Source organism: Condylostylus longicornis, unplaced genomic scaffold (genome assembly GCF_029603195.1).
Source record: "Condylostylus longicornis isolate FDR11 unplaced genomic scaffold, ASM2960319v2 ptg000254l, whole genome shotgun sequence".
In the NCBI taxonomy this organism is placed as follows: Eukaryota; Metazoa; Arthropoda; class Insecta; order Diptera; family Dolichopodidae; genus Condylostylus; species Condylostylus longicornis.
The window spans coordinates 95923-121246 of NW_026578219.1; the positions used below are offsets into that span (position 1 = coordinate 95923).

The 25324-nt window shown below is 28.2% G+C and overlaps 1 protein-coding gene and 1 long non-coding RNA gene across 4 annotated transcripts in view; one reads left to right on the top strand and one right to left on the bottom strand.

Annotated features, from left to right (window-relative positions):
- Nucleotides 1-1321: 1321 nt before the first annotated feature.
- Nucleotides 1322-2100, bottom strand: LOC129616630 (uncharacterized). The gene is made up of 2 exons (XR_008697570.1): nt 1955-2100; nt 1322-1878 (listed from the first exon to the last, which is right to left on the bottom strand). It is a non-coding gene; the product is annotated as an uncharacterized LOC129616630 (long non-coding RNA).
- A 2547-nt stretch (nt 2101-4647) lies between these two features.
- The window catches only part of LOC129616629 (pyruvate dehydrogenase (acetyl-transferring) kinase, mitochondrial), a 69778-nt gene continuing 49101 nt past the window's right edge, over nt 4648-25324 (top strand). For 2 of the 3 annotated variants that reach the window (XM_055532253.1, XM_055532251.1), the window contains exon 1: nt 4648-5002. In XM_055532253.1, coding sequence (XP_055388228.1) covers nt 4900-5002 — 103 coding nt within the window. In that variant the 5' untranslated portion in view covers nt 4648-4899. The remainder of the gene's footprint in view (nt 5003-25324) is intronic. The other variant, XM_055532252.1, reaches the window with a different exon arrangement.

A 25324-nucleotide genomic window follows, 5' to 3' on the forward strand; every position in this document is an offset into this window, starting at 1 on the left:
ACCTGTCAAGCAATTCAACCAAAACTTCAGAAATATATCTGACCTATAACTCGACACACAACTGCCAAGTTTCATGAATCTGACTTTATTATTTTTCCAAATATTTAAAATTAGCTTCTGGAGTTGTAAGGCAGGTTCCCGAACCTTTCAAGCAATTCCTCTAAAACTTCAGAGATATATTTGACCTATAATTGGACCCATGACAGACAAATTTCATAAATTTGACCTTATTATTTTTCCGAATATAAAAAATTTTTCTTTTGGAGTTGTATAGCAGCCACCCGAACTGGTGCAGCTATCCCATTATAATTTTTAGTGCATGTGTAGAATGTAATTGGACACATGTATACAAAATTTTATATTTATAGCTTTATTAGTTTTTGAAATATTTAAAATAAACTCTTTGAGTTATATGGCAGCTACCCGAACCCGTTGTCCGAATTAGTACAATTACAATAGGGTTCGTCCTTGTCACAAAAAAAAAAACTTGTGAAAGTTTGGTATCGATTGCATAATTCGTTTTTGAGTTATCGTGCGAATTCATCACTTATTTGAAAAAATTTGTTATCGTGAATTCATCACTTATTTGAAAAATCCCGAAAGTTTTTGAAAAAAAAGAGTACGATGAAAAAATCCTTGACGGGATTTCTTGACATTTCTCAAGCTTTTGATAAGGTTTGGCATAAAAGTGTTTTCTATAAGCTAAAAAAGAACTTACCTTATCACTTTTATTTAATTTTAAGGTCATACCTGATAGACAGAAAGTTTATGGTGAAATTTCCCGGCTTTACGATATAAAATCAGGAGTGCCTTAAGGTAGCGTGCTTCACAAAAGCCATGCTATACCTGCTTTATACGGCAGATCTACCTACAAGTAGAGATGACATAACTATAGCAACATTTGCCGACGATACGGCTCTATTAGCTTCACAAAATAGTTCTCAAATTGCATCAAAGAAACTTCAAACTGGATTGAACTGTATACACAAATGGTTAAAAAAAAAATGGAGAATTCAAGCTAACAGGTTTCAAGCAAAAGTATTACGTCAAATGGTTAATGCTCCTTGGTACGTGAAAAACAGTTCCATCCGAAAGGATTTAAATATTGAATCCGTGGAGAAAATTTTTGAAACTAGTACCTGTAAATTACTACTCCAGATTATTAAACCGTCCTAACCAGCTGCCCGTAAATTTGCTCAACATTATACACAGAAGCAGACTGAAACATTACAATATATCAGACCTATCTTAGTAGATTTAATACCTTATAGCATCGCCAAAACTAAAAACTAAACAAAACAAAAAAAAAGAAAATACACAATAAAAGTAAAAGCTTTGTTCTTCATAGTTAAATAATTGATATTTACATAATTTGTTGATTAATGATATAATATAAGATAGAATAAAAATAAAATTTTTTTTTGGCCTGTAGAAGTTTCTTTAGTTTGTTACTTAATTGGATAATTCTGGTTTTGTCTGGAGGACAGTAATACATTTTCTATCTTTTACCGGCTTTTCTTTTCTTCCCTAATTTAAAAATTTACTCATTTCTACAGAGTATAATTTTCTCTGGCATTTTGGGTAAGCGATTACGGTAAGTGTATGCCTTTTTGATTGATGTGTTATTCCAGACTGCCTTTGTACATTTACAATGAAATTGTTAGCTTCCTCTTCCAGTTGATTAGCTGCTCTTAATGAAAGGCTTAAGTTAATACTGCGGCATAGACCATGAGGGAATTCACACCAGTTCGTGGTCTTATTTGAGAGCTACAACGGTTCGTTTTTTAAAATTATTGTTTCACTTACAATCAGGTTGATGTTAGAATGATTAGAAAAATCTCTGAGATCTGGAGTACAGTTGGCCAATATGTAGGTTTCCTAGATGATAAAAATTTACATTTTAGTTGATTTGCATATTCCGTAATTTATTAATTAAAGAATTTCAGCAGTCTACCATAACATTGTTTTTTTTTTGTAAGCTTTAAAATTTATTGGACTTAAAACCTTTCTTAAAATTTTGTATTTAAAATCATGTTTCTATATTAAATTTTGTACAATTCCGAATTTATTTAAATAATCATGTTATTTTCTCTTATGAATTTTTTACTGTACTTAAAATCCTTTAAATTTTTGCATTTTACTCATTTAAAATTAACATTAATTTAATTAATAATTTCTTAGCTTCCAAATTTTACTAGTATTACTTTCGAATTCAACACATTAAATTTAACCTTTCTCATCTTGTTTAAAAGTGTAATTAACAATTATAATTTAAAATTCAGTTGCATTGCTTTCTTAGAATAAATGAAACAATCAAAATTGCGAAACACCCTACCTAAAATAAGCTAGAGTCAAAGCAGCAATTTTATATTACAAAAGGAACATATTAAAAAAAACATTCAGTCCAAGGTAAGATATTGTATATTTTATTTCAATTTATAAAATAAATATATTCAAATATACAGATATTTCATACATTACATATATAGAAAATTATAAAAATTTTTTTGTTTTTATTTTAAAAATCTTTTTTACTTATCTATCTACAAATTACACATATTCTACATTAGAGGGCAAATAAAATAATATTAATACTGTTATGACTTTGACAGCACTTTGAATAAAGGAAAAAGACGACTAAAAAGAATTTGATTTCATTGTTTTGTCAAAATGCTCATTCCTTTAATATTTCTAATTCGTTGTGTTTCGCTTTGGTCTTCAACCAAAAATTAAATAAACTCAAAAAATTTAATGAATTCAGTTCAAGCCACTTCAGTTTTCCGTATTTGTTAGTAAAGGCTGTATCTATATGTATACTATGCCAGACGTCGGCAAATTTTGTACTATGTGAGTATGAGTATGAACCACTCGAGTTTCTTGCATGGCTTATTTAACACATTGCCGACCGCACGAATTTCAACTGAATATAAGCATAGAGAAATAAGTAATCAATTACTTATTTTTCTATGATATAAGTTATCCACCGCGCATTTTTGGTTCTATCAACATCGTCTTCTGAAAACTCTGATTCAATATCAACGTAAAATTCATCAAAAGCATCTTCAATTTCCTGGGAAATTTTATTGAGGTCTTTTATTATATTACAAAAATATATCACAAAAAAGATATAGAGTTGTTCTGCTTAGTACAAAAATTGTATTCAGACTGAAATTGTAGACGATGGTACTATAAGCTATGATCCAATATCAGCAATATCTTTTCATCAGAAATATTGCTGATATACCGTTATATATAGCGATCAACGAAGAGAAAAGAACATCAAAATATATAATATAAAATATATATATTTAATATGCTTAAATCCACGTATGCAGTACTCCATTGCATTACATTGTCACACGGAGGGATTTCCCCGATCGGTCGTAAAATCAGATTTTTTATAACGGTCGGCAATGTTTTAAAAGAGAAATGACATTTTGAACTGACTTTATTGATTGTTTTGATTTAACAAATATTAAATTTGCATGAAATTTTATGTTTCTATATTTATTATCTATGACTGAATACATGAATTTTTTTTTGAAAAATTTTAATAGTCGCAATCGAATAAATTTTTTTCTTGCAAGCAGTATAATGGGACAAATTTTGAAGTAAAATGGGGGTCGCATGCTGCTATACGCAATTAAATTTATACGTGACCCAAAATAAATACGCTCATCTTATTTTTATGTGTCACAATTTAAACATAGCATTGTTATGTGTCAATATGTTTTTCTTTTTCTAATAATCTCAAAAGAAACAAATCCTCCAAAACTTCTATATCGTCTATATCCATTCCGAAAATAAAAATCCTAAAAATGGAAGCTCGTTAGATTAAAAGTAATAAAATAAAACAAACTTCTATCTAGGCAAATTGCAATCGTTTTGGCAAGTCTTTTCTCTGACAAACTTTTTATTAGCATTTGCAAACACAACAATGGCTTAAAAAAAAACGATTTACAATGACAAATTCTGTTTTCTAGGTGTTTACTTATGCAGCCTTTCATTTTGCCACGTTAATTACATTAAAGTTGAGTGATTTTACAGAAAATCTAAAAATTTCCCAAACAATCTGAAAAATTTGGCAATATAAAAAAAACTGGCTTACAATCTGACAAAAAAAAAACAGCTTTTATGTTTAATTTAAGCACATACTTGTACAAATCAAGGTTGATAGGTTTTTAACCAATTCTCCATTTCATTGTGAGCTATCAGGGCAAAATTACATTTAAAATGAAGCTGAACTTGTAGTGTATGTCCGTAATAAAATCAACCTTATTCTTTGTAAAAACAGTATCAAAATTAGTATTCGACTAGTGAAATAGACAGTCGCTGTCTATTAGAACTCACAATAAGATGATTATTATCCAGCTTCACCGTCAATTAGATGACATTTCTATTTAATATAAATTTTTTTTTATATTAATTTATACTTATATCAATCGTTTCTTATTACTTAAACAAAAGAACAAATTTCACAAAAGGAAAAATTTAGAGTGATTAGATTTTTACAATGCGAAAAATCTGGCATTTTGGGAAAGAAATCTGGTCATCTGGTAGACCTTTCAAAATTCTGAAAAATTATATAAATCTGGCAATAAAATGCTGGTGTGGACAATATTATGAATTGTTTTTTTGTTAGTATAAATGGGATGGGAAAAAATTGTCTTGTAAATTTCACATTTTAGTAGAGTTGGAAGTTGCAAAGATATTAATCTTTGACACATTTTAACGAATTTGTAATAAATTTAATTTAATTCACAACACTTTGTGTAAAATAAAAATTCTCAGAAAAACTTTTTATACTTTAACTTCACTAGATAACACAGCTTTAATAAGAAGTTCGATTTATTGTTTTATTTTTTGCAAAAAAAGTATATACATACACGTACATGTGAAATGAGGGTTATTTTGCCAAGGCTCCGGAGTGTACAAACATTTCTAGATTTCTATTCTCAATTCAATCCATCACCGCTTTCCATTAAGCAATTTATTGATTTCGGTAAGTTAACTTTTGTTAATGATTTGCTCTTTTTTTTTTTAGTTAATGTATGTACATATATATACAGGTACGTAATACGTATGTATGTATTTATACATAGCTTATATCCTCAAACTAAGTATTTTATGTAAGCCCATGCATATGTACATATGTGTGTATATTATATTGTGTTAGGCAAAAATAATTTATCGATACTTTGGTAGTATGAAAATCTTGACAAAATTTAAATTATTTTGTACTAAAACACTTAAAATGAAAATACTTACTATTTAATTGCTGAATATACATATAGCCATTCGTTTTAATATAAAAATAGGTATGATACTGTATTATATAAATACTTATGTATCAATTATTACATACAATATGTATGTAATTATCTTTTTCTTTTTGTGAAATACACTATTTTGCAATTATTTTCCTGCAATTATTTTTACTTTTTACCGACCGTATTGTGTATACAATAGGTAGGTGATGTGATGGCAACAAAATTTGCATATCGAGTTTTCGGTGGGAATGCGCTTCTCCATAGTAGGGAAGTGTATTTTTACCGATTTTGATGAAATTTTATATGTAAGTTTATTTCGACCATGGCACGGATTGATCAACTTTTGGGATACATCAGGCCTCGGGAACTGCACTTTTTAGTGGGTCTGTTTACATTTTTGACCATTTTGATGAAACTATTCAACCGATTTGCTTGAAATTTCATATATAAGCTTCGCTCGACCGTCCGCGAACCCTCCTATTTGAAAGAAATCAGGCCTCAGCAACTAGACGTTTACTACGGGCCAAATATACATTTTTGCGTATATAAAGAGAAATAATCAACCGATTTCATTGAAATTTAATATTTAAATTCTTCGTTAACATATAACAATTAACATATAAATTTTTTGGAAAGATCAGGGCTCGAAAACTGATCTGCGGGCCGATTTTACAGCTTTCACCATATCAACGGAACGAATTGATGGAATTTCTTGAAATTTCATATTTGAGTTCTGGTTGTTACCGAAACTAACTGGCGAGCATGTCTGTGAATTCAGGTAGCACAAAGCAAAATTCTACTAAAGGCAAATTTACATTTTTCTAGGTATGTTAACTTTAAGCTTACTAATGTTCTAAAAATTGGAAAGAAGTATTTAACAGACATTATAATATTCTGTAACACTTTCACTTAACTAGACAATACACATTGCGGTCGGTTATGTACTCACCACATCAGATTTTATTTTATTTCAATATGTGTACGTCTATATTCTTTGAGATGTTTTAATATTAATCCAACATTTTATAACTTTCTTAATAAAATTACTTTCAAATTTTGAATTTGATTACGGTAATTTGTAAGGTAAATCGTAATACTTTTGAATAATTTGCCAGAATGAATGTATTTCACATAACAATTATGTGTATGTACATATGTACATCTACATGTACATTCTTATATTTCTAACCCAGCATTTACACGTACAAGTTACTTGCAAGAAAGTTGCAATACATACAAAAATTTTACTAACACATTGAAATATTTCTACTTGCTTGTTTACTTGCAGTTCAACTTGCAAGAAAATTTTGCTGCCAGTAATTTGAGCAAGTAATTTGACATATTGAGAAATTCACAAAAAAAAATTTGTTGTTTTGATTTTTTTTTTTTTTTTAATTTAAAATTTTTGAATTTTGTTTTGAAAAAATTAAACTTAGCAAACTTATGGTTTCTAAAATTTATAAACAATTATATATATTGCTAGTTGTTTTCTTCTCAAAGACATTTTCAAAAATTAACTTGCTAAACGCCTACGTCATAATAGCAAGTAATTTGACATTTCGAAAAACTAATTGACAATTAATATTATACAAACTTGCTTGCAAGTAACTTGTATGTGTAAATGCTGGGTAAGGCATTAATTTAAAATTAAACATAACAATCAAAAATGAAGTATGTATTGCTTTTTGAGTAGTGATTGTAATGTTCTTTTTCCTACTTGCCAGTTTTTAGCACTTTTCCAAAAAAATTTTTGAAAAAAGTGCTTATTAGTTTCACTCTGTCCGTCCGTCCGTCCGTGGACACTTTTTTTGTTTACAAAACTTCTACACCCTTTAAGATAGAAAGCTGAAATTTCATACGTACATAGATCTTCACTAGAAACTTATTTCCGTTGAACAAAATTTTTACCTATCTCCCACCCTCCAGAAGTTATACCCTCCCAAAACCCTAAAAATGGCCTTTTTTAAATATTTGTTGCAATGAAACCATAAGCATTTTTGAAATTTTGCAAACGCAGAAAGGCAGTGGCTTGCTTCCCCTAGCGCGATATACTATAGTTAAACTTTAGAAAAACAAAATGGCCGTTCAAATTTACCGTTATCTAAAGTCCTTTTTTTCCAAATTTTTGATGTCATTTTTCTTCTTGACCCCAGCCTGTAGAAGCTTGAAATTTTAGCAGCTTCTAGACATTAACAAATAGTTCATTTCGTTTGAAGAAAATTTTTTTCCATCTCCACCCCCTCTCATGTTATCACCTCTTGAAATTCGTAAAATTTGAATTTTTGACACCTTATATTTCCGAAACCGCAAGCTTTTCCAAATTTTTATAAACGCAAAAAGCTAACGGTAAATTCCATGAAATTAAAAAATATAATTATTTTTCTTAACTCACACAATTAACCCTTAAAATCGAGCATTATGTTAACCCCTTTTTATATTAATTTTTGCTTTATTTCAAACACTGCATATATGCGTCATCCTAAATATATGCAATTCTAGAAATAGTTTTGTATATGAATGAAAATAATTTTAATAGTTTGATAGGTATACATAGACTTATTTAAAAGCAGAATTTTCACTTGTTGAAGGGAAAAGTGCTACAATACAAACCATTGGTTTGACCCAACTTTATTTTTTTAACATCCAGCTGTTTACAAATTTTCTAAGACACTATAAGAACAGTCTTTGCATATTTTTGGTGATAGAAATTAGTTATTTTTTAATTCTTACCATATTTCTCGGCGAATTGTCCAAATAAACAAATTTAACTTTTTTAATTTCCCTAATTGCGAAGATTTGGGTTCGAAAATAGTAAACTACCTATGCTTATAAAATTTAGTTTCGTGTAATCAAACATAAAAAAACAGTAAATTTTATTTTTATCAGACTTATTGGTAATGGTAATAGGTTTTGTGATATGTTATGTGATGGAGGCAAATTTTGCATATCGAGTTTTCGGTGGGAAAGTACTTGTATGGTAGGGAAGTGTAAATAAACTATTTTTAACGACCTGTCGGTTTGTGTGTGGACGCGTGTATCACAAGTTCGAGAAAATGACAAAGAATCCACTTTTGGGATATACATTTTTGATCATTTTTATGAAAATATTCAACAGATTTACTTGAAATTTCCTATATAATCTTCATTCGACCGTTCGCGAAACATCCTCGATTTTGGAAGAAATCAAGTGTCAACAACTGGACGTTTACTACTTGCCAAATATACATTTTTGCGTATATAACGAAAAATAATCAACCGATTTCATTGAAATTTAACATTTAAATTCGAAGTGTTAAAAAAATGAATCTATAAATGTTTTGGAAAGATCAGGGTTCGGAAACTGATCCTGGGCCGATTTTACATAATTTGCCATATCTACGAAACGTTTTGATGAAATTTCTTGAAATTTAATATTTGAGTTCTGGTTGTTACCAGAAGTTACTGACGAACTTTTTGTATAATTCTGACTGTACAAAATGATATTGCAAGTGAAATCCCTAATTGATGTAGAAAAATTCTTCTTTTGTATTTTTTTTGCGTTTCCTGCTAATTTAAAATTATTTTCGTTATAAATTATGTACGCGTTTAATGCTGATAAATCAATGATATTCAAGAAAACTACCATAGGTCATCTCTTGTCTGACGTTTACCATTATAACATGAAACCATTTTGACTACTATATCTACACCTCTCTTTGTTTAGTTATAGTAGTCAATAATATCCGAAAATTTTCTAGGTCCGCATCCAACATCATTAGAATCATAAAAAGTACTTAGCGAAATGGAACATTTGTTTTTTCTTCCAACGTAGGAAACCAAAACCGTATTTTCTCCTAATGCAAATGTTGACGAATACAATGGTAAATTTCGATACTCAAAGTTTTGGTGGAACGCTTCGTTTATTTTGTCTCATTGTTCCAACAACTGTAAGTCCTCGAGATTTAGAATATCTAGTAACACCTGGAGGAAATGTGATCCTTTCAGATCCGATTCGTCCCGGTTTACATGAAGTAGGTTCAAAATTCCATAATCGACCATCTTGTGATATGAGTAATAAATCAGCAATTTTGTAATTATTTTTATACTAAGGCTGGCATTCCTCAGGGCAGTGTCCTTGATATTTTCCAATGATATATCCACTAGTGAAAACTACACCCTAATTACTTTTGCTGATGATACGGCGATTTTGGGTACTAGAGACACAGTAGAAGAGGCTACGGAAAGTCAGAGGGAACTAACAAAGTTTTTAGGTGGACTCAAGTATGGCGAGTTAGATTAAACGAAGGCAAATCCACCCACATCAACTTTACCAACAAAAAAATAGAACAAAAGAATTGTAATCAATGCAACATAGGTACCATATGCAAATACTGCAAAATATCTTGGCATGACGCTTGACGTGAAATTAAAATAAAAGGAGAACGTAATGAAAAAAAAGAAAAATGAAATTAAAAAGTACAAAAATTTAACATCAATAACAAACTCCTAATATAAAAGCAAATTATCGAGCCAATTTGGACATATGGAATACAACTGTGGGGTTGCATTATTATATGATGGTGCAACTGTGGGGATGGGATATGTAAGAGATGGCATTATAAATCGTGACTTGAAGGTTAATACCGTACATGAGGAGATTACAATTCAAGCGTTAAATCACAAAGCCAGAGCTATACTACACACTAATAACGAAATACAGAAGTTATTCATCTCAGCCAACTTTACCAGGAGGCACAAATGATAGACGCCATTCGATTTGGCACGCTAGATAATTTGTACAGTATATTGCTTGATGTGCATAATTAATAGAATCTCTCCGTCCTTGCATATTTAGAAAATAAAATTACTAGATAGGTCTTTTGAACCTGGTTTTAATATAATATAGAGATAAAAGAAACATAAATTTACACACCAGGGAAAAAAGGGTGGCTTATAAATTTAGCCCTGACATCTAACGGAAAGTTGTTAGAATTATATGTTTCTGGCGTTAAATAGAAAACTAACAAAGTCATGAAATTTTTAAATTTGAAGATCTACTTAACATAATATAGAGATAAAAAAAACAGAAATCTACACACCAGGGAAAAAAGGGTGGCTTATAAATTTAGCCCTGACATCTAACGGAAAGTTGTTAGAATTATATGTTTCTAGCGTTAAATAGAAAACTAACAAAGTCATGAAATTTTTAAATTTGAAGATCAACGAATTAGAAATACTAAAGAAGAGAGCATCTTAAAAAAACAATGAAGCCAATTTTTTTCTAGTTGTGTCCTAACAGAAGTCGTAAAAGAAGCATATTTATTTTATTTTCTTGTCTGGCCTCTACTATAAAAAATTTGTAATTTTTGAGAAGGATAAGTTAAAAATTTTTTTTAAAGTAAAAAGTAGATATTATTTCAAAATATTTATCATTTTAAATATCTGTGAAAAAAAAACCAAATTTAAGCAAAATTCTTTATTGCTTTTTTTCTTTGAATAATTTTATTTTATATATTGGAAATATTTATAAGTATTTTAGTATTTTATAACCCTCAAAAATGAACATATTAAAAAATTTCTTATATTATCAGTTTCGTTTGACAATTTTACTGAACAACTCTAAACAATATTAATAACAACAAATATATATAAATTTATAAAGACTCTAAAACAGTATAATTTTTAACAAATTTTAATTAATATGACTTCCGTATTCATTGATTGACCTTCACATACTATTTCATTCAAAAAAATATATGTTATAAATAATTCACGCTAATATTTTATTTCACATTCTGAATTCAACAGCATCGGGACGTCTCATTTCATCATTTCTAGAATACTGTAATTATACAAAAAAGGTGAATTTAAAATATTTGTTTGTATTCTGCATTTTATCAAATCCAAACTCATTTTGCTTAAAAAAAAATCCGGTCCTGGGAAAATGATGTCATCCGAAGTAATTTCAATTTAAAACAAAACCAAAACAAATGTTTTCTTCGAAAAATTAAAAATTTAATAAAATTACAAATTATGAATCCGTCCGTCCGTCATTCCGTGGATATGTTTACAAAACTTCTATATCATTGATGATCGAAAGCAGAAATTTTAAACGCACATAGGTCTTTTCTAGAAACTCATTTCTATCTTCTAAAATTTATATCTCGCTAAAGCCGTAAGAATGGCATTTTTCAGTTACTTATTTCAGTAAAACCATAAGCATTTTCCAAATCTTGCAAACGCAGAAATATAGTGGCTTCTTCTATCGTGGCATATCATACTTGAACTTTAAAAAAACAAAATGGCCGTTAAAATTTACCGTTATCTGAAAACCATTTCTTCCAAATTTTTTATGTTATTTTTCCTCTAGGCCACATGTTGTAAAAGTCTAAAATTTCAACAGCTTTTGGATACTAATAAATACTTCATTTCATTAGAAGACCTTTTTCCCCCTCCATCACCTCTCAAGTTATCGCCTCTCGAAGTTTGCAGAATTTGAATCTTTGGCACCTTGTATTTCCGAAACTGCAACCTTTTTCAAATTTCTATAAACGCAGAATGCTAACGGCAAATTCCGTGCTCTTAAAAAAATTTAATTATTTTTCTCAACCCTTAAAATTGAGTTTAAAATTTTTTGCTTTATTTAAAGACTGTATAAATCGTTCATCCTAAATGTATGCAATCCTTGAAATTGTTTCGTATATGAATGATAGTAATTTTAATAATGTAGTAGGTATACATAGAATGATTAGAAAAAGCAGTATATTCACTTGTTAAAGGGAACAGTGCTACACAACAAACCAATGGTTTGCAGTAATTTTATTTCATTTGGTTACAAAATAAACATAAAAGCAAAACGTAAAAAAATAAAAAAAAATTAAATTTTAAAAATGATGTTAATCAATTTAATGCTAATGAAGTTGACTGTTTCGTCTTTTATTAATTTTCATTTAATTTTTTTTTAGAACTCTTCAAAAATTTTGAAAATAAGTGCTTATGATTTCCCTTCGTCCGTTTGCAAAATTTCTACACCACCCTCGAGAATGGAAAGCTGAAATTTCAAAATCTACAAAAGGATTTTTACTAGAAACTTGTTCCTGTAGAAGAAAAGTTTTAGCTATCTCCCTCTCTTTCTCCTTTTAACATCTCCAAGACCTATTTTAAAAAAACCATAAACATTTTCAAAATTTTCCAAAAGCAAAAAATTAACCGTTACCTAAAGCCCGTTTTTTTTCAAATTTTTGATATCTGTTTCCTTTTATAAATTGGGCGTAGAAGCCTGCAACTTTTGTAGCTTTTAGATACTAATAAACTTTTTTTTTCCAATCCCCCCCCCCTTCGCAAGTACAGCATATATTTCCGAAACTGCAAGCTTTTTTAAGTGTTTGTAAATGCAAGCTAGCAATAAATGCCACCTCACCAAAAAATATAATTATTTCTCGCAACTGACTCAATTAACAATGAATTTGCGCATTATGTTGACGTCTCTAGTTTTTTTTAAAAGCAGTATTCTCACTTGGCATATTGCTACTTAAAAAACCATTAGTTTGCACCAACATTATTAATTTTGTTAGTTACTTTTGATAAGAAATCTTTTCGATTTGTAAATACATAATTTATTTTCTTCATAAAAAACAAAATCTATGTGTGAGTGTCTACACGTATTATAATAAAATGAATTATGAATATCCCATAGGTGACAATGGGACAGACTAATCCTTTCAGTTGCCATATCACCATATTAATTTATGTAAAATTTCAGTACTATGTACTTTTTGTGTAAAAAGTTTCAGTACTTTTCAATATTTTCCAAGATATGGCGAAAGTACTATTGAAGTTGTACGGCAGGTGCCACAAGGAATCGAGAAATTTCAATGATTTTTATCAGAATAACAGTCCTAATAAAACACTTGTTATCACGAGATTTCTATATAACAATTCTAATAATTTCTGGGATAGTGCCAAATAATTTTTGAAGTAGTATTGCATCTACCAGAAGGGGCCAAGCATTTTCAACGACTTTTATCAATCACATTGGTCCTATTAATATATTCGTTTGTGTGAAATTTCATAATAATATGAATATGGCAGTTGCTCCAACAGCTAGACTTTGTCATTTTTCTCATTTCTATATCTCAATTGCACCATTGGATCTCAGAAGAGTTCGAATTTTGCCAGTTTTTGTAAAAAACGCTTAAAAAATGGTTATTTAATTTCGACCATAAAGGAATTGAGTTTTTATTGAGTTAAATTTGTTTGATGCACCATATAGTGATTCCAAAGATTATATTTGAATAAAGATTTGATTAAAATTTATTGTGTTAATAACTTAAATAACTTTTGAAATGTATAAGTTGTTTGAAATTGTGAATTGAATTTTTATATTTTAGCAAGTAAATTATAAATTTTTATAATTTTTTATCTATTACTTGTCTTTTTAGATTTTGTTTTTTTTTAGATTTGTGGAGAAAAGTCTGAAACTTTTATAGCTTTTAGAGAAAAAGTTTTTTCCAACTCCACTCCTTCGCAAGTTTTCGCATCTCCATATTTGTAAAAGTCGCATTTTTGGCAGCATATATTTCCGAAACTGCAAGTTTTTTTCAAATTTCTAGAAATGGAAGCTAACAAAAAAAGTGCGTCATCAAGCCTTGAATTCGAGTATTATGTTAACGCATAATGTTATTTTTTTTAAAAACACTATTGTCACTTGGAAAATTGCTACTTTACAAACAATTTAAAGTTTGAACCAACTGTTTTAATTTTCTTACCACTTTTAATAAGAAATCTTTTCGATTTGTAAATAATTTATTTTGTTCATAAAAAACAAACATCTATGTTTGAGTGTCTATACTATGACAAAATGTGTACGTATTAATGTACTTAACGCAATCAGTAAATCATAGTGCCCTTTTCAAAAAAAATTTTTGAAAATCAAATCATACTCCTACGGGCTGAATAATTATGATTTCAAAATTTTTAAAAATTTTAAATTTTGGGAAAATTTTTGAATTGTTAAATTTATTATAATGTTGTGGTTGTGTATTTCTAACAAAAATATTTGTATTTGTTTTTGTATTTTTTACGCACACGTAAAAACGCTTTTTATTAAATTTTTTAAAAGAAATTTTTATTTTTCAGTTTTTTAAAAAGAATATTGGTTCACGTCAGAAATTATAATTTCAATATTTGGTTTTTGTACATACTTCTATATGTATGTATGTATTTCAGTATATTTTATTTTTAAAAACTGAAAACTAAAAATTTCCCATTCAAAAAAATGAATAGAAGAATTTGAAAAGCCGAAATGTTGAAAAATAAAATGTTCACGTTTTTTTGTATGAATTTCTAAGTCTGTAAAATAGTTTCTGATAAAAAAAAAATGGCGGCAAATAGTTAAACACAGCTTTGTATTAAATGCAATAAAACTTGCAAATTAAGTGGTTTAATTATTTAATTTATGATGGGGGTTGTGGTAAACCATTTCACTGGATGTGTACTGGTTTATCCAATTCAAAATTTACTGATATAGTAAAAAGTTTGTTTATATAAATATTATGGGATAAAATGGATGTATTGCTTCAAAAAATATAAATATCTTCATATGAATTTAAAACCTAAGAAAAAACTTAGAAAACTATAAAAAAATAACTGAAAACTTAATTTCAGAAAATATGAATTTAAATAATGAAGTGGACATATTAAAAAACAAACTAAATAATATGGAGTTAAAAATTCATTAAAATAATCAGGGTAAATATAGCAATATTATTAAAGTACATATGTGGTATTAAAGAGGTGGAGAATGAAAATCATGAAAATATTGCGATAAATATTTTAAAATTTTTTGAGTTGAATCCTAATGATCATGTTATTAAGGACATATCAGGAATTAATTATATTGATAAATTTAGTGGCCCTTCACCAATTGAGATTGAGTTTTCAAAAAAAATATCTGAAATTGAGCTGTTGGAAAAGTACAAGTTACAAAAAAAAATTAAAATTTTCTGCATAGTGGTTTAATTTTAAAAGATAACAGCAACCATCCATTATATTTAAATGAAAGATTTTGTAAATGTTATTTTATATATAATTTCTTATATATAAAATAACATTTACAAAATCTTTATATATAATTTCTTATTTAAGAAAACTAGAGAGTTAAAAAAAAAAAAACAAAATAAAATAGCTTTTACTTAGGAGTGAATGGAAAAATATTTATCCGCAAGGACATTAATGGAAAGATTTTTCATATAAAAATAATAATAATCTATTTCTTATTTGGGTAATAAGCACTATAATACCTTTTCTGAAATAAACATTGATAACAATAACAAAAACCTAAACATTCTTTATTTAAATGCTCGAAGTATTAATAACGATATTTAACTAATTAGCGAACCATTTAACAATAATATTAATGTAATTTGTGTGACTGAAATTTGGTTAAAGAGTGATGAAACAGTACTTCAATTTTATAAATTATAACTCTATATTTTGTTGTCGTACTAACGAGCAAAAAATAAACAAAAAACTAACCGAGAAATTTACTCATTTAGTGATGATTCTAACAGTTTCATTGGTTTTTTCGTAAAAAAAAATAATTTATTTAACATATTAAATATTTATAGATCACCAAGTATGATCAAGGAAGATTTGAAAATATTTTATAATAAATTAGAGCAGTGTATTATAAAAATAAATAGTAATAGAAACACATATATCACAGGTGATTTTAATATCAATTTATTGGAAAACACTAACAACACAAATTACTATTTAAATTTTTTGTATCTGCATTCATTTTATAAATGTAATAATAATTCACCAACAAGAAATATAACACTAACTAATAACTTTTTTACAAATAATTTAAACGAAAAAATAACCTTATCGCATGTAAAAATAGATTTGTTTGATCACAATGTTATTGTAATAGAAATAAATAAATATAATGTCAGATTGACCGATGACAATTCTTTAACTTTTAATAGAGTTTAAAAATACGGATCTGACTAAAATGAGTCAACTATTACAAGAAGAGCCTATTCTTTTATTGTCTATTGTAGAGCCTATTGTTTTAAAAACTAAAGAAAAAGTTGTTAAGGCAACAGTTGTTAGAAAATTTAATAAAAAACGTTCAATATTATTAAAAAAAATTGGATAGAAAAAGAGTTGATAGTAGTAACACAAACTAAACATTTTTGGTGCAATAAATTTAAAACTAATAGAAATGATATATATGTAGAGGGAAATTTTAAATACTATAGAAATTTATTTACGAAATTACGACGTCAAAAAAAGAAACATTATTTTAGACTGTAAAAATGATTCTGCTAAAATATGGAACTGTATTAACATTATTCTGTTTAATAAAGAGAAAAGTCAAAGTAAATTGTTGAATGGATTGAATAAAATAGAAAAAAAAAAAAACCATTGGTGCAGTGGTTATGGCACCGGCCCTCTAACCGAAGAGTCTGGGGTTCAAACCCCGATCAGGTATTCAATATTATATAACTTAATATGCAATACTAATAAATATTATACAAGTAATTTTCAAGAAAAATAAAATTAATAAAGTATAAAAGTAATTAAAGTAAATATTAATAAACTGCAATATTTAATGTAAATAAAAAACAAAAAAAAAAAAAAATACGGTAGGCTAGTCACCTACCTAGCTAACTCTCTATGACTATAGAAACTAGGGCATGATAGATATCATGCACTAGGCCTATACTCACTCCTAGGAGGAGTGAAGAAAACAGAACTAAAAAAACTAAAAAAAAATTAACTTTACGAACATTTCGCCAGTGGGTGAAAAATTGGCTGCCAAAGCCGAAGTGAATATATTTCATGAATTCTCTAGGACTGACAAGTTATTTAAATTTGATACTGTTAACAAACACGAAGTATGTCGCGTAATAAATGCGTTAAATAATGCTAAATTAATTGATTTGCATGATATGTCGTCAACTATGTTTACATTTTACTGTAAAAGATTATGTGAACCCTTGGCAACTATATTAAATAAATCAATGATCGAAGGTATAGTTCCCAATAGCACTAAGATAGTGAAAATTATGTCAGTGTTTAAAATGGTTAAGATAGGGAAAATTATGTCTCGAATAAAATGCTCTTTTGATAATTACAGGCCTATCTGCATAACTTCAGTGTTATCTAAAATTTTGGAAAAAATAGCACATGGCCATCTTACTTTGTATTTAAATATGTTTTGCTTTCGAACAAACAATTTGGTTTCATAGCAAAGTCACGTACTGAGACTTCGGCAATGGACATTATAACAAAGGTTTAAAGTTTTATAGATTTATCGAAAGCTTTTAATATGGTAAATCATGGCCTCTTAATGAAAAAACTATATGCATTTGCGGTCAAAGGCACACAATATGACTAGTTTCAATCATATTTAGAAAATAGGTCACAATTTATAAAAATTGACGATATTCATAGCAGAAGTATGGGTGTTAATTTAGGAGTTCCTCAAGGTAGCATACTAGGTCCTTTGCTGTTTAGCCTCTATATGGGTAGTATTCAAAAAATTAGTGATATTGTGGATATATATTTGTATCCTGATGACATATGTGTGGTATTTAAAGCTGATAATTTAAAAGAATCAGAATATAAAATGAATTGTCAATTAGATAAAATTGCCAAATTGGTGGCTGAGCAAAAGCTCATTATAAATGCAAGAAAACTAAATATATGAATATTTTCCCAATAGCATCGGAATTAAATATTTGTTTAAATGATCAAAAGTTGGAGCATGTAGCAGAATTTAAATATCTTGGTTTGTGGATTGATTCTTGTTTGAAATGGGACGTAAAAACCTGCACGTAGCTGGGGTATTGAAGAGGATATCTAAATTTGTTCCGGAAAACGTTAAGAAATCAGTGTTGTATTCCTATTTTATTGTCATGTAAGTTATGGAATCAAAATATGCGGTACACCTAATAAAGAAAATATTAACATGCTTGAAATAATTCAAAATAGGGCTATGAAAAGTCTTTTTAACTCTAATTGGCTCGAAAGATCAGAAATTATTCACAATAAAATGGAATTTTTGATATGTGAATTGGGTAAAAATCAGATTAATATTACGAGTACATATTCACGAGCTTTGTAACCAAGAGATTCATATTTCCACTATGTTGATCCGAAGAAGCGAATTACATTTCATAAATACCAGGAACAGGAACTTGTTACACACTAATCGTAAAAATACAGCGCACTTTGGAAGTTCAACTTCAACGCATTTAATAATCAACTTTTATAACAGTCTTAATAACAACTTTAAACTTCTCAAAGTCATAGAACTCAAAAGGAAATTAATAAACGATACTTTGAGTCATTACGGTGGCATTTTTTAATATAATTTATTTTTGTCTTTTTTGCTTGTTTAATTCTTGAAACTTACACACTTGCATTTGAATTTTATTTAATTTGTTTAATTTTGTTTCATAGTCTGCAAATCGGGTTTGTTGCCATTTTCATCTAATTTTTCTTTTATCAACTTTAGCACTTACTGTGGGTGCTTTTATGTTAGTTAGATTTGGTTGTGTTAAGTGGTGTACTTTCAAATACTGCTTGCAGAATGTCTGCAGTAAATCGCTCAACTTCTATGTCTAAAGTGTTTTGGTTATTAATATTAATACTGCCAATCGAATTTATATATATTGTAATTTTTTCTTTGAATAAATGGCAATTAGTTTTATTGTTTGTAAGCTTTGGTAGTTCTTTTTTAGTCAACGGTGTTTCACTTAAAGTTAATATCACAGGTGAATGATCCGAAGATAAGTTTTCTGTATCTTTAACATCTAAAAAGTTTTTTGAAATTCCTTCTGTGACGAAAAAATCTATTATGTCAGGTGTTTTATTAATATCGGCGGACCAATAGGTTGGTGTATCAGATGATAATATGATCCATTTTTTTATTCTGCTTGCATTGTACAGCTCAAGTCTTTTTTATGTGATCAGTCCCGATCCCCAAAAAGTATGTTTTGAGTTAAAGTCTCCTCCACTGTAAAATTTTCGCCAATGTCTTTAAATAATTCGATAAAATCCTTTTAAGCTATAACTTGGACGGCAGCAGATAGCAGAAATATTCAAACTTTTATTTTTAATATTAACACGCACCGTTGTCATTTGAACACTGGCAGTTGATTTTTTTGGTTCTTCATTGTGACTTACATTATTTTTAATTACTTAGAATTAATGATAATTTCTTATATTATTTTTTTGATTCAGAAATAGTTCTAATTCATTAAGGCGGGACTGTAGCGCATTTGCATTATTATTTTCATATTATTCATTTTCTGTTATTTTTTATTTTTTGAATTTTTTCTTCTTAAAATTTTCTTGGACATCTAGTTTAGCTGCTATAGTTTTTAGTTGTTCTACTCGTATTAACTATTTCGGAATATGTATCAGATATTTTATTTTGTTTATGTGTTACAGATGGAGCAGATATGTTGTATTTTGTTGTTTCGCTTGTTCTTCGATCGTGCAGACTTGTTTTGTTGTTCACTTTTGACTTTCTTTGCTCCTAATTTTTTTTTGCTATCTTACAGCCTCTATAGCTTACTGGGTGTTTATTACTAATATTTATTAACAATATAATAATTGCAAAACATATTGATTAATTATTATTTCAAACCAAAACTTGTTGATTTAATTTAATATTTTAAAGCACGAAAAAATTTAAAACATTTTCTTTTTTTTTTTATTGAAAACTCATTTTTCATATAAAAACCGATAACATTTTAATTATTTCATTCGATACAGATTTATGTATCTATGTGGATTTATGTATACAAAATAAATATTAAAAAAAAAAGAGAATGCACACATTCGTGTTGTTATTTTCCTATTCCTGTGATGTAATTTTCTTGTATTTAATAAAAGACGAGAAATAGATTCGATACAACAGTTTATGCATACATTCTTGTCATTATTCACTTTATTTTGTTGTTATAATTTTTTAATATAATTTAACTTTAATATTGTACAATAATAGATTTGACAAAACAGAAAATTTTTTAATTAGTATTAGTTTACATATTTTTATTTTTTTATTATTTTATACATTTTCTTAATTTCATTATTTTTCTTATTCTAAAATTTTCTAATTGTAGAAGTACACCATTGTCTACCTAATGAGCAACATAAATAATCTAATATTATTTTAGATACCTTATTTTTGTAAAATTCTTTATAACTACATTTAAAATATTTTTTTGCTATAACATTTTTAAAAATTTCGATACCTTATCAATTGTTGAAATATGCATATCAATAACGAACTTAGGTATTTGTAACATAAAGGGATTTATTTTATCATAAATATCAGGTAAAGTCACTCATTTAAACTCATTCATTTCATTTTTAGTAAATTCTTCCTTATAGTTAAAATAAGCCGCATTGTAGCTTTTACTCAAGAACCACTCTGCAGGAATATCTACCACTCTTTGCGTAGACAGTTATAAATCATCTGCGTCGATAAGAGGATTTTACAATTCGCAGCAAGATTATGCGGAGAAGGAAGGTACAAAAAACTAGTTTTTTTTTGGGACTCATGTCAGGCCGTATATCTACTACAGATTCACCATGAATAGATATTGACTTAACATAAATCCTATCGTAAACCACAGCAACAACACCAGAACAATTCGGGAAATGTTTTTTAAAATTCTGCATGGCATTCAATTCTAAAAAAAGAAATCGTATGTTTAACATTCTATTTTAAAATCTAAATTTTCGCAAATATCTTTGTTATCATCGTTTGTCTTACATAAACGAAAAGTTACGAATTCATCCAGAATTTATGTGTTATCCAACTTAAGAGAACACGAACCAAATTTTGATTATCTATCTTTAGCCCGTTAGAACTATAAAAACGTGAAGGTAGGGAATTATTTTATAAAATTTAATTGAGCACTTATACCCATAAAGATGTCTTAAAGGCAGAATGGTTTTTGCTTGAAATAAAGGCCAGCACTGAAAAAGGCTAGATTTTGCATGAATGATTCTCAGTATACATTTGTGAGCCTGAAAAACTGACTAGGTAAAAGCATAATAAATTTTTAAAAGCAGTTATACTGAACAATAGTTCTTTAATAGAAAACACGAGTTGACCAGTTATATTCCCACGAAAGAGCTGACTAAACAAAGAATTTATATAGATCAGAAATAATAAAGGTCCTAAAACGGAGCCCTGAGGAACCCCTGAAGTGATTTGCTAAATTACTGAAAACGTTATCAAGTTTTACTTTTTGTAATCTATTTTACAAATAAGAATCAAGGAAATTCAACATAAACCCCCCAACATAAAACTTATCATTCAGACCAGAATATAATTCCGAGGATAATTTTTATATGGTATCATATCAAAAAAATCCATACTATAATGCGTTCTTTTTTTTATTAATTTTTCAAACAATTTTCCTACACAGGGCAACAAATATATAGTTTAGAACCCTCGAAATATCTAGTTTAGAACCCTTTTTAAGAAGAGGTATTACTTCCGCAATTTTGCAGACGGAAACATACCAATATGTACAACTAAATTGCATATGTAACACAATACCGGACTTAGCTCGATTAATTTTTTTCAATAAATTATTAAAGCAATCGCCTGTACATGATTTTTTGTTTTTTTTTTTTATTTTATTCAATATATAAACTCAAAAAGAGCTATGATATTTAATATATTAGAATCATTATATAAGTCACAAGTTGGTGTTCTAGCCTTGTATAAGTTTTTAATTGCCTTGTTTTGCAAAGTTTGTATTTTATTAATATTTTGTTTGGATGATGATCCCCAGATAATTAAACCGTATGAAAGATTGCTATGGAACATGCTAAAGTAAATAGACCGTTTCACTTTGGTCGGTAATTCATTACAACTCTTTTTAAATATACCCGCTATTCTTCTGCATTTTTTGATGACAGTGTCGATATGTACTTTCCAACTAAGGTCTTTATCTACCATTATGCCCAAATATTTGTAACTATTAACTTTTTCTATTGTAGTGTTATTATACCCGTACGAACGTATGTTCGAAGGGTATACTAAATTTGCCTTACCGTTTGTAACGCTAAGAAATAACGGTCTTAGATATAGACTCAAGTGTATGTTTTTGATCAGCGTCAAATTCTGAGTTGATTTAGCTTTATCTGTCCGTCCGTCCCAACTATAACTCAAAAACTAATTGAGCTAAGTTCACCAAATTTTCACAAATGATTAATTATAATAAGTGCCAAAACCCTATTTAAATTGGGCATGATCGGGGTACCGGTTCGGGTAGCTGCCGTACAACTTCAAAATTTATTTGGCTATACCTCAGAAATTATAAAAGCTGTGGTATTGAAATTTCACACAAACGAATATATTAGTAGGGCCAATGTGTCTTATAAAAATCATTGAAATTGCTTGGCTCCTTCTGGCACCTGCCATACAACTTCAAAAGTTATTTGGCTATATCTCAGAAACTATAAAAGCTGTGGTATTGAAATTTCGCAGAAACGAATATATTAGTAAGACCAATGTGTCTTATAAAAATCATTGAAATTACTTGGCTCCTTCTGGCACCTGCCATACAACTTGAAAAGTTATTTGGCTATATCTCAGAAACTATAAAAGCTATGGTATTGAAATTTCGCACAAGCTAATATATTAGTAGGGCCAATGTGTTTTATTAAAGTTGTTGAAATTGCTAGGCTCCTTCGGGCATACAACTTCAATAGTAGTTTGGCACACACAGTATTTTGAAAAACACATTGTACTGAAATTTTGCATAAATTAATATGGTAATACGGCAACCTAAAGTCATAGTCTTTCGCATAGTCAATTATGGCATCTCTTTTCGCACATAGGATAACGAATTCGTACGGGTATCACAGAGTTGACAAGGTCAACTATATTTTTTCTCGTTATATTTAAGATTTAGATTTATGTGATTTATGTCAGCCTATATTTTGTTATCTTTTTTAAAACTATATCATTATCTACGTTAACATACTGTTCTATATTTTTATAATCATTACCAGAATACACAATAGCCAAATCATCAGCATACATAAATATTTCCCCAAGTATTTGCATGTTAATTCATTGACATAACATAAAAATAAAGTGGGTTTAAGCGAACTTCCTTGAACTACATCGTAATCAATGTACTCATGGTTACTTTTTAGAGATCCCAATTCAGCAAACTGACTTCTATCACTTAAATAGCTTTCGAGTCATTTGTATGCCACACCTTTAACTCCTATCTCATAAAGAACTCTCTTTAAAATATTTCTGTCAACAGAGTCAAAAGCCTTAGTAAGATCATAAAAAATAACTGCAACCTTTATGCCTTTGATTTAGATTTTGTTGAATTACGTTTATAAGATCAAACAAGGCCGTTTCGGTGTTAGATCTTTGACGAAAACCATATTGCCTGTTGCTTATTATATTAAACTTGTTAAGGTATTGAGTAAGTTGAAGATTAACTATAGTTTCCAATATTTTGCTGAAAATTGAAGATATAGCGATTGGTCTGAAATTTTCAATATCTTCAACGTTTCCACTTTTGAATATTGGTATTATTTTACTCTGTTTTAGACTCTGTGGGAAAGAATATGTTTCCAACGATGTATTTACTATAGACGTAACGTACGGGGTCAGCTCATTGTAGAACGTTTTTACTATTTTGGGTTTAATATTGTCAGAACCTGAAGAATTAGAATTATTTAGGCGCTTTATGCATTTTTTTATATCGACACTCGTTTAGAATGAAAAGTTTGATTGGTAGTAATAAAGGGGTAAAATGTAAATACTTCGATTTCTTTAAATAATTTTTCTCCTACTCTACTATAATATTGATTAAATTTATTTAATTTATCCAATTTTGCATATTCATCCATACTATCATTTAAAAACTTGTTCGTATCTGGTTTTATATTACTTGTTAATTATTTAATTTCCCTTCGTGTATTACTATTACACTGTTGAAATTTTTTCTCATAATATAATTTTTTTTCAGGTTTTTCATTTTAGTTAATTTGTTTAACCAGTACTTATATAAACCCTTGATTTGTACATTATTAAAATTGTTCACTAATTTTCTATACCAGTAATTTTTCGTTTGGATTAATGAAATGACCTCTTTATCAATCCAATCATTAGAATATTTTTTTTATATTTAGTTACTGAAGTATAAGTTATATTTTTTTTAATAGTATAATTTTTCATTTTTCGACAAGTTGTACTCCAAACTAAATAATTGTTCATTCAGTAGTTTTTCTCTCAGTGTATTATAATTTATTTTTACATATGTTGAATTAACTTTATTGCTACCTGGCTTATTACTACTAACACAATTTGTCTCAATAAACAATATATCATGATCAGAGATGTCGTAATTAAGTTGAGATATTTTCATGTTTTGATTTTCAAAAAATTATTAATAAATTCATTTATTTGTATTGGCGAATTCTATGAATTCCATAATATTACATTGTTTATTTTGTGTTGAAGTTATTTTAACAATTATTATACTTGTGAAATTATCGCAAAAGACATCAATTATATTATAGTAGAGTGTTTTATGAATACAAATTCCAGCACCACCACCCTTGCGATTGGATCTGCAAGCGATTACATTTTTATAACCTGGAATATGAATTAGATTTTTTTCATCACTCTCAATCCAGGTTTCCGTGAACACAATAATATGAATCAAATTGGGTACTTTATCTAGTAAGTATAGTACCTCATCTATTTTGTTTTTTATACTCCTAATATTAATATACATAATTTTTAAGCTGTGGTTATTGTTAAAAGATAGTTCATTGATTTTGTTTATTCTAATATTCTCTGGGTGAAAAGGCAATCTATACTTTGTCCTCTTACTGTTGTCCTCTTTTCTCACAAAAATCTTGCCATCCTTCACCCACACATATTTAATTTTGTTTTCTCTTTTTAAATCCCTAGTTTTTTTATGTAAATAATTAAAATATTTAGTTAATTTTTCATTAATATAAACATACGAATCAGGAGTATTAGGTGGAAGTTTAGT